The sequence below is a fragment of the Spermophilus citellus genome, assembly GCF_964194105.1.
Source record: "Spermophilus citellus genome assembly, chromosome: 4".
In the NCBI taxonomy this organism is placed as follows: Eukaryota; Metazoa; Chordata; class Mammalia; order Rodentia; family Sciuridae; genus Spermophilus; species Spermophilus citellus.
Genome location: NC_138185.1, coordinates 146,438,879 through 146,452,545, shown reverse-complemented (window position 1 = coordinate 146,452,545; position 13,667 = coordinate 146,438,879). Strand labels below are relative to the sequence as shown.

Here is a 13,667-nt window from a genome sequence, read left to right as displayed (position 1 = left end):
AAGGTTTTATCATACATATGTACAGTACATACATACAGCATATATGTAATATATACATATTATACATGTTGTGTGTCTGTATGTGCACATGACAAGAGTCATGAACAATGAAAGAAACAATAAACAAGGAATTTAAGTGTTCTATGATTCTAATATATTAAAATATTTGGTCAAACTAATACTTCGAGTAGAATCTCTGGATATATGTTTAATATTTATGAAATCCTGTAAAATACTAATAAGAAGTGTTCTAACTGTAAAATTCAGGACAAGTTTTGAAAAAGGATTATTTTGCCTGAAAACAGCTAGAAAGAAGAAAGAAAGAGTGTCTGAAATAAAAAAAAAAACAGAAAAAAAGTAAATATACTACAAAAAATAAACATTAAAAGCTTCATTTAAATTCTGGAATTGCTAAACTTCAAGCATGAATGCTTTCACATACTTAATAAATAGGTAGAAAAAAGTTGAAATAAAAGGAAAGTTTGAAATAAAATAAATACATTTGTTGTTTGCTGTTCATGGGTTCCATATTTGTTTATTTGCCTACTCAGGAAATTTATCTGAAACCCCAAGTCAACATCTGTTATGCTTTTGGAGTGATTTGAGGACATGCAGAGAACAGCAGAAACAAAAACAAAAATACTTGAAACACCCTGCATGTGCACTCCGAGCTAAGATGGCACAAAGTGAGAGAGTTTTCTTTCAGCACTTTTCCTGTAACAAGTGTCCTTTTCACAGTCTGTTCACAGCACTGTTTTCCATGTATTTACAGTTATTGTTGGTGATTCTGCTGTTTAAAGAGCACCCATCACAGTGCTAAGGATGTTCCAAAACACAAGGAGTCTGTGATATGCCTCAGGGAACAATGCTTGTGTTAGGTAAGCTTCATTCAAGCAAGAGTGATGCTGGTGGCAGTGAGGTCATTTTAAAACAGAAGTCTTTAAAAAAATAAGCACAGATAAAACAAAATAATGTATTGATTTTTTGATGAAAATATTGAGACCAGAGATTTGTAGAAAGATATGTTGCATTATTCTCTAAATTATTGTCATTTATTAATAAACATTAATGATTAATTATAATGTTATATTATATAATATAAATAAAAGTTTCTTTTAGGCTGCCATTTTTTAAAGTTAGATAAATAATAAGACTGTAAGGATAAAATACTTTAGAAAATCACAGAATGTTACCACTATCAAATATTGGTGATCTCATTACAATCCTTAAAACTTAAGAGGAGCAACAGATGAGAAAATTTAATCTTTCTGAAAACAGTAAAAAGATGGGTAATTACTTAAACACTTATTAATCTAGAAATATTTAAATAGTGAGACACTGTCTTTCAGTCCCATGAGCTTCTGTAAGTTTACGTTCTTTTTTTGTACAATATGTTTTTCAGAGATACAGAAAATCCAGAGGCAATAGCTGAACTTTCAAACTTCTAGAACACAAAAATAAAGAAAATGCTGTGATATCACTCTGGCCCATATTTTTTTGAATATGACCACAGGAAAACAAATAGAAAAACAAAACAGAAATAAAAAGGATTGAGCCAAATTAAAAGATTCTGCAAAGCAAAGAATTCAAGTAAGAAAACATTCTAGAGTGTGAGAAAATATTGGCAACACATACACATCTGATAAAATATATAAAAATCTCAATCAACTCAATGTTAAGAAAAAAATAACTCAAAAATTGGCAGTAGATCTGAGTAGAAAATTCTCAAAAGAAGGATAACAATAATAGCCAATGTATATGAAAAACCTCCTTTATCATTAGTCATCAGGATTCACTCAAATGAGATGTCACCTCACACCTGTTACAAAGGCTGCTATCAAAAAATGAGAGTAACATGGAGAAAAGGGAACCTTTATACACTATTAATGGAAAATACTGAGGGAATGTAAATCAGTAAACCTAAATGGGAAAAAGTATGGGGGTTTTCTCAAAATTCAAAATAGAGCTGCGTATAATCCAGTTACCTATAAACTGACTATGTATCCAAAGATCAATATCTGAAGATTTTTCTGCCCTCTCATGCTTATTTAACACTATTCACAATAGCCATGATACAAAATCAACATAAGTGTCTATCAACAAATGAATAAAGAAATGTGGGTATATATGCACAGAGAAATAATATTTAGATTTTAAATAGTTGAAATCTTGTCATTTGTTACAACATGGATGAACCTGGAAGATATCATGTTAAATGTGGTTAGTCAGGCACAGCAAGACAAGTACCATGTGATCTATCACTTATATTCGAAACCCAAAAGTCAACCAAATAGAAATACAGAGTAGAAAGGCGGTTACCAGAGGCTGAGATAAAGATAGTTTAATTAAAGAGCACAAAATGTTGTTATAAAAGAGGAATAAATTTAAAAAGCTACACCAAGGAGACCATAGTTTAAAATTTAAAAATTTCTTACTGACTGTATTTTAAGTGTTCACACCATAAAAATAATCACATTTTCTGAAATGGCAAAAGGATATTTTAAAAATCCCCAGTGTATTTTTACCACTAGTCTCTGAGGGATCTAATAACTATCAAATTTGTTTTCTCCTATATGTCCCTTACCAATGGATATTTTTAAATACTGTTCTCTTTTCAATCCAGAGCAGACAAGTTCACTGGATGATGAAGACTAAGCATTTCAGGATTTCATAAAGTTGTTACTTCCAAAGTCCAAGTGCAACCTGGTAGGTTTCCTGACTCTGACACATTACCCTACCTTTAAACTACATATGCCACACTATTTGAAGTTACAAATGGAATGAGTATCTAAATAATAAATACAAATGCCAAATTTCTAAAAGAATGAGGGGATTGAAAAGAGCTAACTAAATGGAAATAAATTTGACTTTTTTTCAAATTGAAAAAATATTAAAAATACATTTTATATTCAATGCTAAGAAATTAATTCGATACTTCTAGCTGAATAAGTCATCTTTAGAAAAGAGATGTTGTGTTAAAATTGCTTGCTCACACTGGTCAGATTGAATGGTTTTATATTATCACATGATATAAGAATCTTTACCTACTCTCTTTAAGGCATGCAATAATTTTTAAAAGTGGATATATAACAAGACTGCAAACATAAAATGCCTGATCCATAGCTTAGAAAGTCACAACATATTACCACACATGATACTATTGTTATATTCATTAGAATTTAAGGGGATTGACATGAGAGAAAATCTAACATCTCTAAGAAACAGTCTAAAAGTGGGTAAATATTTAAACACTAGTTCAACTGAAAAATAATCAATAGTTTGGAGGTTCATGTGCTCCTGCATGTATACTATTTATATACTTCCTAGAAATATAGACTGTCCAGAGGAAATAACTGCACATGATAGTCTTACTGCAAGAGTACAAGCACAATCAAAAAGTCCTGGTGGCCAGTGAGAATAATTAGACATTTCCACTTTCAAATTCTGCTCATTTAATTTTTACATAACTCTGGAAGATGGAGTGAAATATAATGGTTGGTATATGGGACACTTCTGATAAGATATTTTCCTTAATGCTAGCTATGCAAGGGAAGAGTATGTAATTGCATGCTTTGTGTGGTTAGCTAGAGACACAGTGTATTTTCACATTTAAATCCTGTGACTTACAGGTTAAAATTTACAAAAAAAAATTCCCATGTATCTAATTTTATTTTTTAATAATCATTATTTGGTCTGGTTATAAGATTCTGATAAACACAAGAAAAGTTCTAGAAATAATTCACAGACCTCTAATAAGAATTGCATTGCTGCCCTACATCAAGGAAAAGGGAAGGCTCTGCATTTTATGGCTTAAAGTAGATCAAGTTCTGACCTCATTAAATGTAAGCCTTTTTTTTTTTTTTAATTCACTTAGCCGCCGAGTCCGCCTCAGTCATTGGCACAATGTCTTTGATTTAATTCATCCTGAATAATCTTAAATTTAAATAAGCCTTTGTGAAAATAATTGAGAAGAAACAAAGATACAAAAGGGACAATAACTTTTGTGACACTGTACATACAGTGCATCTACATTTTTTGTGCTATTGTCTTTTCTTTTTCTTTTAATAAACAAAATTAATGGTTCATCTCTCTTATTTTTTTTTTCTCAAATTCCTTGAGAAAAAAATTGGATAACACAATAATGGTGAACTTTGGTAGTCTTAAGGAGGTGATTTTGAAATTTCTGTGTATGGTTGATGTATGAAGACATATGCACTAAATAGAAATATCACATTCAGATTTTTGAATCCAGTTTTGTAAAACACTTGCAAGCAATTATTTTGTTGGATAAATAAGCTGAATAACATTAATGTTTATAGAGGCAATAGGAATCATTCCAGTCTAAAACCTCTGTCTTTCCTGACATATTGACTTTAATTTCAATTAACAATGTAAATGTATTAACATTAAACATTACGTTAATGATATGAGTATTCTCTCATATAGTTCCTTTCAGTAATATACAATGCACATTTTGTTTGAACACTGCTCAAACAATGATGACAATGATGAAACTTTTTAGTGCATACAGAAGATAGGATATGAATGTTTCAGTCAATGAACTTCTGCAAAGCTCAAAGATAAAAATGTACTTCATTATTCATTTTCAAAGTTCTTTTTTTATGTTCATAATAAACTAAGAATTCAACCACGGTCTGATCTGGAGCCAAACATGAAGACAGACTTAAGGGTTAATGCTCTGAATAAATGATAAAGTGAAATGCAGAAGTAATTAATAGGAGCACTGTCTTATTTTTCTCTGTGCTTTTCTGTGTTTTCTTCTCCTTTAGACAACTTCTGACAGACTCACAAAAGTAGATATATGGATATCCTAAGTAAAAACACAAGTATTTCTGAGTTTATCCTGCTTGGACTTTCTCATTCGCAAGAAATTCAAATATTCTTTTTTGTTATCTTCTTTCTTGTTTATGTAGCCGCAGTAGTGGGGAACCTTCTCATAGTGATCTCTGTGATATTTGATAAACACCTTCACTCACCCATGTACTTCCTTCTGGCAAATCTATCATTTTTTGACCTATGTCTTTCTTCTGCTACAACTCCCAAAGTAATTGCAGACTTCCTTAGAAAACACAAGACCATCTCATTGTGGGGCTGCATGGTCCAGATGTTCTTTATGCACTTCTTTGGGGGTGGTGAGATGTCTCTCTTGATAGCTATGGCCATTGACAGGTATGTGGCCATATGCAAGCCCTTGCACTACCAGATCATCATGAACCGCAGGATGCTCATTGGGTTTCTGGTGCTGTCATGGGCAGTTGGATTCATTCATACCACAAGCCAAATGGTTTTTACAGTGGGTTTACCTTTCTGTGGTCCCAATGTTGTGGACAGCATCTTCTGTGATCTCTCTCTGGTCATCGAGCTGGCCTGCACTGACACCTATATCCTGGAGCTCCTGGTGATTGTGGACAGTGGGCTCCTGTCCCTGGTCTGCTTCATCCTCTTGGTCATATCCTACATCATCATGTCCGTCACCCTCTGGCAGCGCTCCTCCAGCACCTCCTCCAAGGCTGTGTCCACACTCTCTGCTCACATCACTGTAGTGATCCTCTTCTTTGGCCCTGCTATCTTCATCTATGCTTTTCCGTTCAACAGTTATTCTGTAGATAAGTTTCTGTCTGTGTTTTACTCTATAATCACCCCCTTCCTTAATCCAATTATTTATACTTTGAGGAATCAGGAGATGAAGGCAGCCATTAAGAGACTGAGCAGTCAACCGATTGGTTCCTGTGTTTCCTCTTAGATATTGTTTGTGTCCTTGCTTATTTGTCTGCCTTCTACTATTTTAGAGACTTGAGTCTTAAGTACTTAGTCAAGTGGCTGAAATAAAAATACTAAATGATATCAGTTTTATTCCTGCCATATTCTATATATTAAGGCACTGTAAATGTTTTGATTTAAAATGTTCATAACAGAGATACATTTCTGGAAAAGCAAACATTATTTTATAACACGAGTCTTAAGATATCAAAAATATGTAAACACAGTGTTTCCTTATAAAATCTTTGTAATATTTTGGTGAATGAAATTGCGAACTATTTACTTTTAGTAAGAATACCAAAGATGGTGATAATTTTTTACTTCTACAATTGTGTTCTTTAACTTAATGTTCTTAAAGATATCTTCCATTATATGTCAATGTTATGAAGGATTCTCAGTGGTATTAAATTAGAATTTGTAAAATACTTTCTTCAATTCTATGGCCTCAACAGTGTACTAATGGTATAAAAAAATTAGTAAAATATTTTCAAACATATTTTTGTGTTTTTAATTTGTTTCCTAAAATTTAAAGTCAATGGCAGTAATAATAATTAAAACTTTTTCTGTGTCAATATATTTTTATACTAAATAATAAGCATTATTCAATGTGTCTTTATATTAATTCAAGTGTTTATAAAGCAACCTTTTTATAGTTACTAAGAACCAGACTCCTTTTCAAGCAATATAAAACATTGTTAGTGATATATGTCTAGTTCCTGTCCCAGAGAGGATTACAAGGTTGAAGTGGGATGAGAGATCTATGTTACTCATTGTGATCTCAGAAAACCACTGTGAGAATCAGATGTTTAAACCAAGGATATAAGAATTAAGGAAACTGCATAACAGCACATTAGAGAGAGGAAGAGACATTCAGACAGATGTGTCAGTCTATATAGCTATTGTGGAGTCAAAAGAACTGTGTCTACTGAAGATAGACCTTTATGAAGAAGTCCTATGAACTGAAGATGGCAAGTTTAATACTGAGATTGAATACAGGTGAAGACTTCAGAATATGTAAGTAGTAAATCCTCTTGTTTAATAAAAATTATAAATAAAGGAATTTAAATGGGAGGGATTAGAGATAGTAACCTTTGATTTTAATACAGTTATGTCTTCTTAAGTGGATAACTGAAAAAGGGAAGTGAGCTGGCTTTTCTTCATATCCTGATCTGTTAAATGATAGTAAATTTATTGAAACTGTACAATGAAGCCTTTTAAAGGTAAATAAATATCTACAGTTATGCAAAAAATAAAATCTAACAGACCATTTCCAGGTGATGTCCTATACCTGGAAATCAAGCTTATATATATTCCCTTTTTACCCCTTTATGTTCCCTACTTCAGTTTGGCCCTAGACCATGTATTTTAAATTGTTTATCTTTATTTAATAACTAATACTTGATCATAGATATAAGAATAGTTATTGTGTCTAGTGATACTGATTGAAAAGTGTATAAAGGAAACTTTTAACTTTGAGAAAAATATTTGATAGTTGATAAATGTGGTAATTTTAGGTACATTTATGAGGGGAAAATTTCCATCTTATCATTTAAAAGTTTGAACTTTAGTATCTGCAAATCAATTTTCATATAATAGGAATGAAAAGTCAATTGGTAAAAAAAAACAGCAAAGCCAAAAGAATGTACTGGTTTAAAATAGTGTTCAGGGTAGATCTTTTCAACATATAAGCAACAACAACAACAAAAAAAATTGGCACATGGTAGATACCCTATTGGTTATTAAAAAGCAGTGTCTTTTTTAATTATCATACACCTCTTTTTTAAAATCTCCCCTTAGGTAATTTCTAGCCAACTCTGCATTCTGATAGCCAGTGGCTAATTATATTCCCCAAAGACAAAGCAGGTAAAGGGGAAAGAAATTCTTGTTTGCTGGGCTTTAGGGACATCTTGTTATTTATTTGTATTTTTTTCATTCTCCTCTTTGCCTTAATTTGTAATTGGTCTGTAAGTTTGTCTTATGCATTAAATTTAAATCACTAATGTGTTGTAATGGATTGTGTTTTCTAAATTGCTATTTTTTTGCAACAAAATAAATTTCAATACACCAATAATAATTTTTTCTGTAAACTTTTTCTTTAATGGAACTAAGGTTTTAATAAATGACCATGCATTATGATTTAGACCACAGCTTAAAACATGTGACTTTTCTGTGTATGTATATTAAATTTTCTCCCAAACTAAGAAACGGAGTCATCAAAGGAAGAAGTCCTATCCTGTAACTTGATTAAACCACAGTCTTCCTGCTAGAAACAAGTTGATGTGTTCAGCAGCTCAGGGAAGTGGAATTCCACAATTTCCTTGTGAATGAACAAAGATGAATAAATGAATAACAGAAGATGGATCAGAGATTCAATTTATCTAAAGATACGTTAATGTTCCACTAAGAATAGTTTTCACTTATGATCCAATGTGGACTGGGGAAAGACATGACTGTTTCTTTTAGATTGAATTTTGTCCTACAATCATCTTCTTCCTTCTTTAGTACTGTTAGGATAGCTGGCACAAATATCCATCAGAGACACATCTCTGAGTTCAAGCAAATGTTCATTGACTGAGAATATCTTCCAGGCTGCCCTTCTGCAATGTGAAGCAGCCTGCCGAACTAGATATTCCAGTACAATGGAGTAGTTAAAAAATAACCTGTTTGATTTTGTGATTGTTACTTGATTTCTTGGCTGTGGTTTTGGTAGTTAGGGGCTCTTTCAGGTTGGCTCTAATGGGATGGTCCTGCCTGGCTGGACAGGTGCTGATTATCAAAATGGAGTTACTTTGGCCTATGGACCTAACAAGTACTAGGGTGACTTTTATTTTAAAAACTTAAAGACTGGTTTTAAATATAATTCTTAGATCTTGAATAGAGTTCTTTTTACCCAGAAATGATAAAACAATGGATTTTTTCCATATGATCAAACATCTACCTAAAAATAAATGATAACAGGAAAAAATGAAGGAAGTAAAGATGTAGATATTATATATGTAAATAATATTATGGATCCTATTTTCTGCCTTATGTCTTATTACCATAATATCACATCCGTAACTCCTAGAATACCTAAAGTTTTACTTATTTAGCCACACAATATTTCATAAACCTTAGTTAGAGAAAATTCTCTGGAAACACACTGTGGCCTGGTATAAAACAAATAGTTCTACAGAATACAGAACTCTCTGGTTTATCTAGGGTCTATATGCCACTTATTTATGTCTTGTTAGCTATTGCGAACAAAACACACTGTTATACTTTTTATAAAAATGGAAATAATTTTTGTCTCAAAATTGGATATAGTTTCTTAAATTACACACTAAAATAGTTCATTTTCCTAAAATAAAAAATATGAAACCTATAAATTACAAAAAAAATACCAGAGAAAAGAATTTTTATTAACAGCATTCAGAGAGGTATAGTACATACAGTTATGATTGGGAGGCAAGATAGTTGGTCCCTCATGTATTGCTCTAGAAAAAATTTAACTATCTTTTGAAAAGGGAAGTGACACTGAAACAAAACCTTTTTTCCAGTTTGGATGTGTGGTATCACCCAGAAGCTTACACATGAGACAATGCAAGAAGGTTCAGAGGAGAAATGGTAGGGTTGTGAGACTCTTAACCCAACTAATGAATTAAACCCCCCCCCCCATAGGGATTAACTGGTAACTGAAGTGGTTGGGTGTGGCTGGAGGATTTAGAAATTGGGGGCATAGAGACCTGTCTCTCTACTTTCTGATCATGAAGTGAGCTGTTTCCTTCTGCCACACTCTTCTCCCATGATGTTCTACCTCACCTTGAGCCCTGTGGAATGGAGTCTGCAGTCAATGGATTGTGACCTCTAAAACTGTAACCCTCCAAATAAGCTTTTCCTCCTCTACAATTGTTCTTGTCAGATCTTTTAGTAAGCAAAATGTTCTGTTGTGCTATTGAACCATAGTATGACTCTAGATAACAAAAATGTACTCTACATTTCCAAAAGCAGGAAGAAATTATTTTGAAAGTTTTACTATGAAGAAATGACAAATAAGAATATAGGAAAAAATAAACAAATACCAAATGTTTTGTCTGATATAAGGTGACTTACCCATAATGGTAAGGAGGGGGAGCATGGGAGGAATAGATGAACTCTAGATAGGGCAGAGGGGTGGAAGGGGAAGGGAGGGGACAGAGGGTTAGCAATGATGGTGGAATGTGATAGACATCATTATGTATGAAGACATGAATTAGTGTGAACATACTTTATACACAGAGATATAAAAAATTGTGCTGTACATGTGTAACAAGAATTGAAATGCATTCTGCTGTAATGTATTTAAAAAATAAAATCAATTAAATATTTAAAAAAATATATAGATACACTTACTGTGAGTTAAAAATTACACAATGTATACATATATCAAACCATCCCATGGTACATTCTTAATGTGTACTATCTGTAAGTTTTTATGTATCGGAGAAAAATAAATGATAGATTCAGCACATGAATGAGGACATGCTTTAATTAATTCAGACTGCATTTTCTTCTTTTTGTTTTGCTTATTATGTTATTCAGCAAACCACATACTGACTTAACAACTTTATCATGGAAGCTTTTACTTCCTGGTTGCGAAGTGTATAAATTACAGGGTTCAGCAAAGGAAAGATGACTGTATGGAAGAGAGAAGCCACTTTGTCAGCGGGGAAAACCCGCTGACAAGATAAAAATGGCAGGTCCAAACATGAGGAACACAATGATAATGTGGGTGGTGCAAGTGGAGACAGCCTTGCTCTTCCCTTCTGAGGAATGTCCCTTTACTCTGCAGAGGATGACAGCATAGGAGGCCAGAAGGCCCAGGAAGCACAGCAGGGTGAGCAGGCCACTGTTGGAGACCATCAGGAGCTCCACCACAAAGGTGTCAGTGCAGGCCAGCTTGATGACCTGTGGCACATCACAGAAGAAGTTGTCCAGCTGGTTTGGGCCACAGAAGGGCAAGTGCAGGATAAGGGCCACTTGCACAATGGAGTGAGCAAAACCCCCAAGCAACAGAGCCTACAGCAATGCATAGCAGACCCTGGGGCTCATGACTGTTGCATAGTGTAGAGGCCGACATATGGCGATGCAGCGGTCAAAGGCCATGACAACAAGGAGGAACATCTCTCCTGCTCCAAGGAAGTGCAAGAAAAAGAGCTGGGTGATGCAGCCTCTGTAGGAGATCACCTTCTTTTCAGAGAAGAAGTCCACCAGCATCCTGGGAGACACAATGAAGGAGTAGGAGGCATCCAGGAAGGCCAAGTTGCCCAGGAAGAAGTAGAGGGGGGCTGCCAGTCCAGGATCTGATTTTATGGTCAAAATGATAAGAAAATTTCCAGGGAGAATTACAATGTAGAAAAGTGAGACTAGCACAAAGACCAGGAGCTCAGGTTCTTGAGATTGGGTCAAACCAAGGAGGATAAATTCTGTCACCACTGTGCTGTTCCTTCTCTCCATCACTTCTCATTCTACAGAATAAAAGCTACTAATAATATTAAAGCATAGTAGAGTGGGAATTGTCCAGATGGAAATATACTGTAACATATTCATTTGATAGATAAGAAAAAAATAAAAGTTTTAAATTTATGATTAATGTACTCTTTTTTTAACTTATTAGCAAGTGATAGGCAAAATTGCGGGTGTGTATTTTTACATTTCAACTAATTAGATAATTATTAATTAATGGTTCATCTATTGGTGCAATTTATTTATGCACTTTATAATATCATGGTATTGCTTGTCAAAATATTTCCCCTTTTCTGGCTATAATGTTTTTCTAAATATGTATGCTAGAGAAATTGGGAATTAAGGTGTAGTCCATATGATGGTTTTCAAAGTAGAATATTCATTCTACGGAGGGAGCACAACATATTTAATTGGGGTGATTAATAATAGTGGACCTTCTTTCTATGTCACTCTAAGCTATATTTTTGAAAAATCTTATATTTCCCCATGTGTTATAATTTTTGTGTTAGTATAATTGTACAAATATTTAATAAAAAATAAATTCTCACACATTGTTAGACTATATGTTTCAGTACTGGAGTGAATGACTTAAAAGATGAATCATTACTAATTAAAACTGATTGCTGTCATGTGACATACAAGTAATACCATTGAGTTTTATTTTAAAGAGAGAGACAGAGAGAGAGAGAGAGAGAGAGAGAGAGAGAGAGAGAGAGAATTTTAATATTTATTTTTTTAGTCTTCAGCAGACACAACATCTTTGTTTGTGTGTGGTGCTGAGGATCGATCCCAGTCCACATACATGCCAGGCGAGCACGATACCGCTTGAGCCACATCCCCAGCCCCAATACCATTGAGTTTTGATTACATGTAATGCTTACTTTTCAGAAGTTCCAGGAACCCAGTGTAATGCAATTTGGCAGTGAAAAGTAATGAAATACACATGCTACAACATGAATAAAAAGAAAAAGCATTACACTGTGTTAATGGGGACAGTCACACACACACACACACAAAAACAATATTTAAAAGGTCCATAAATGGAAAATCTAGAAGAAATGTAGAATGATGATTGCCTAGGTTTAGGGGGTGGAATGAAGATTGACACAACATATATGAGAACATTTTAGCCTGATGAAAGTGTTCTAGAATTATATCATGATGATTCTAGCATGATAAACTATGATTAAATAGTGCATTTTAAATGTTGTGTTTTATGATGTGCTGATAATATCAATATTTTTCAACAGTGTAAGTAAATGTGGGGTGATACTAATGTAAATGTAATATAAATTACTAATGATATCACTATATAAATGAGATGGGAAGGGGAAAATGAGGGAAAGAATAAAAAATTATCAGATCCAAAAGACCTTAGAGAACTCATGGGACACTTAGGCAATGTGTTATATTTTACAACACACCTGTGAGGTAATATCTAAACATTTATTTTATGTGATTAGTAACATTTGAGCTAAATGTTATAGAACAAGTACTCACAACACAGGAGCACATATTTAGACACACAAACACATAATCCCACATGCATTAGCACACACAGAGTGAGTCTAAAAAATCTGAAATATGACATAATGCCTTTGACATCCTTAGAAGTAGCTAGGGAGCTGCCTTCTCTGTACGTACTTACACCTCCACATCCACACTTCACACTGTCTGCAGAATCTGTTCCCAGGACAGTGAGCTTGGGAGCTCCCCTCCTGTACTTACATCTGGTGCATCCACTGCTCACCTGAGTTGATCACCTGTGCTTCTTCAGGTTCACGATTCTAAGACACAGGAAGCTCTCACTCTTCCTTTGTTTACTTTCCATTGTCTGTATCTATTCCCTGTCACCCAGCAGATGGAATTCCATACCATCCCAAGTCTTTGGTCCACTTCCTGCCCTCTTCAAGTCTCATTTCTGTTCCTGAAGTTCTCAAATCATGCTCATCAGAGACTGAGGAGAGCTGTGTTTGAGATGACATTCCTCTGTTTGAGCCTGGAGTACAGGCTCAAACAATGGGTGTCACAAGTTAAAGTGAGTGTTCAGGCAGGGAGGACAAAGAAATTATGTTAGTGTGGGCTAAGGTGGAGCCTGAAGGTGTTTACCACCTCTAGCCTTCCTTGTCATTTCACCTGCTACAAAACTCATCTGGCACTGCAGATGCACAGGCAAACGGGAGCTCATATCCCTCACTCTTTCTCAGAATTCAGTTGCACAAGCATCTGCAGGCCAGATTGTGCATAACTAGGTAGCTATTAATCCATCTGCTAGAGCCAGGGGCTTGAAGACAGAATCACTATCTTAGCACCTCTCTCCTTCATCATTCCCAATTGATTTTCTTTTGCTTCTTTTTCTTTCCTCATCCTTCTGCTAATTCTATCTTCATATATTCATATGT

At 34.1% G+C, this 13,667-nt stretch overlaps 1 protein-coding gene and 1 pseudogene across 2 annotated transcripts; one reads left to right on the top strand and one right to left on the bottom strand.

Annotated features, from left to right (window-relative positions):
* Positions 1-4,822: 4,822 nt before the first annotated feature.
* LOC308648228 (olfactory receptor 4K13-like) lies at positions 4,823-5,764 on the top strand (the record flags this gene model as incomplete). The annotated part of the gene is made up of 1 exon (XM_081292890.1): positions 4,823-5,764. One exon carries the CDS (start codon positions 4,823-4,825, stop codon positions 5,762-5,764), a length of 942 nt encoding a protein of 313 aa, XP_081149016.1.
* A 4,573-nt stretch (positions 5,765-10,337) lies between these two features.
* LOC308646226 (olfactory receptor 4N5-like) lies at positions 10,338-11,256 on the bottom strand (annotated as a pseudogene). Its single transcript has one exon. The product of its transcript is annotated as an olfactory receptor 4N5-like (transcript).
* Between the last annotated feature and the right edge of the window lie 2,411 nt (positions 11,257-13,667).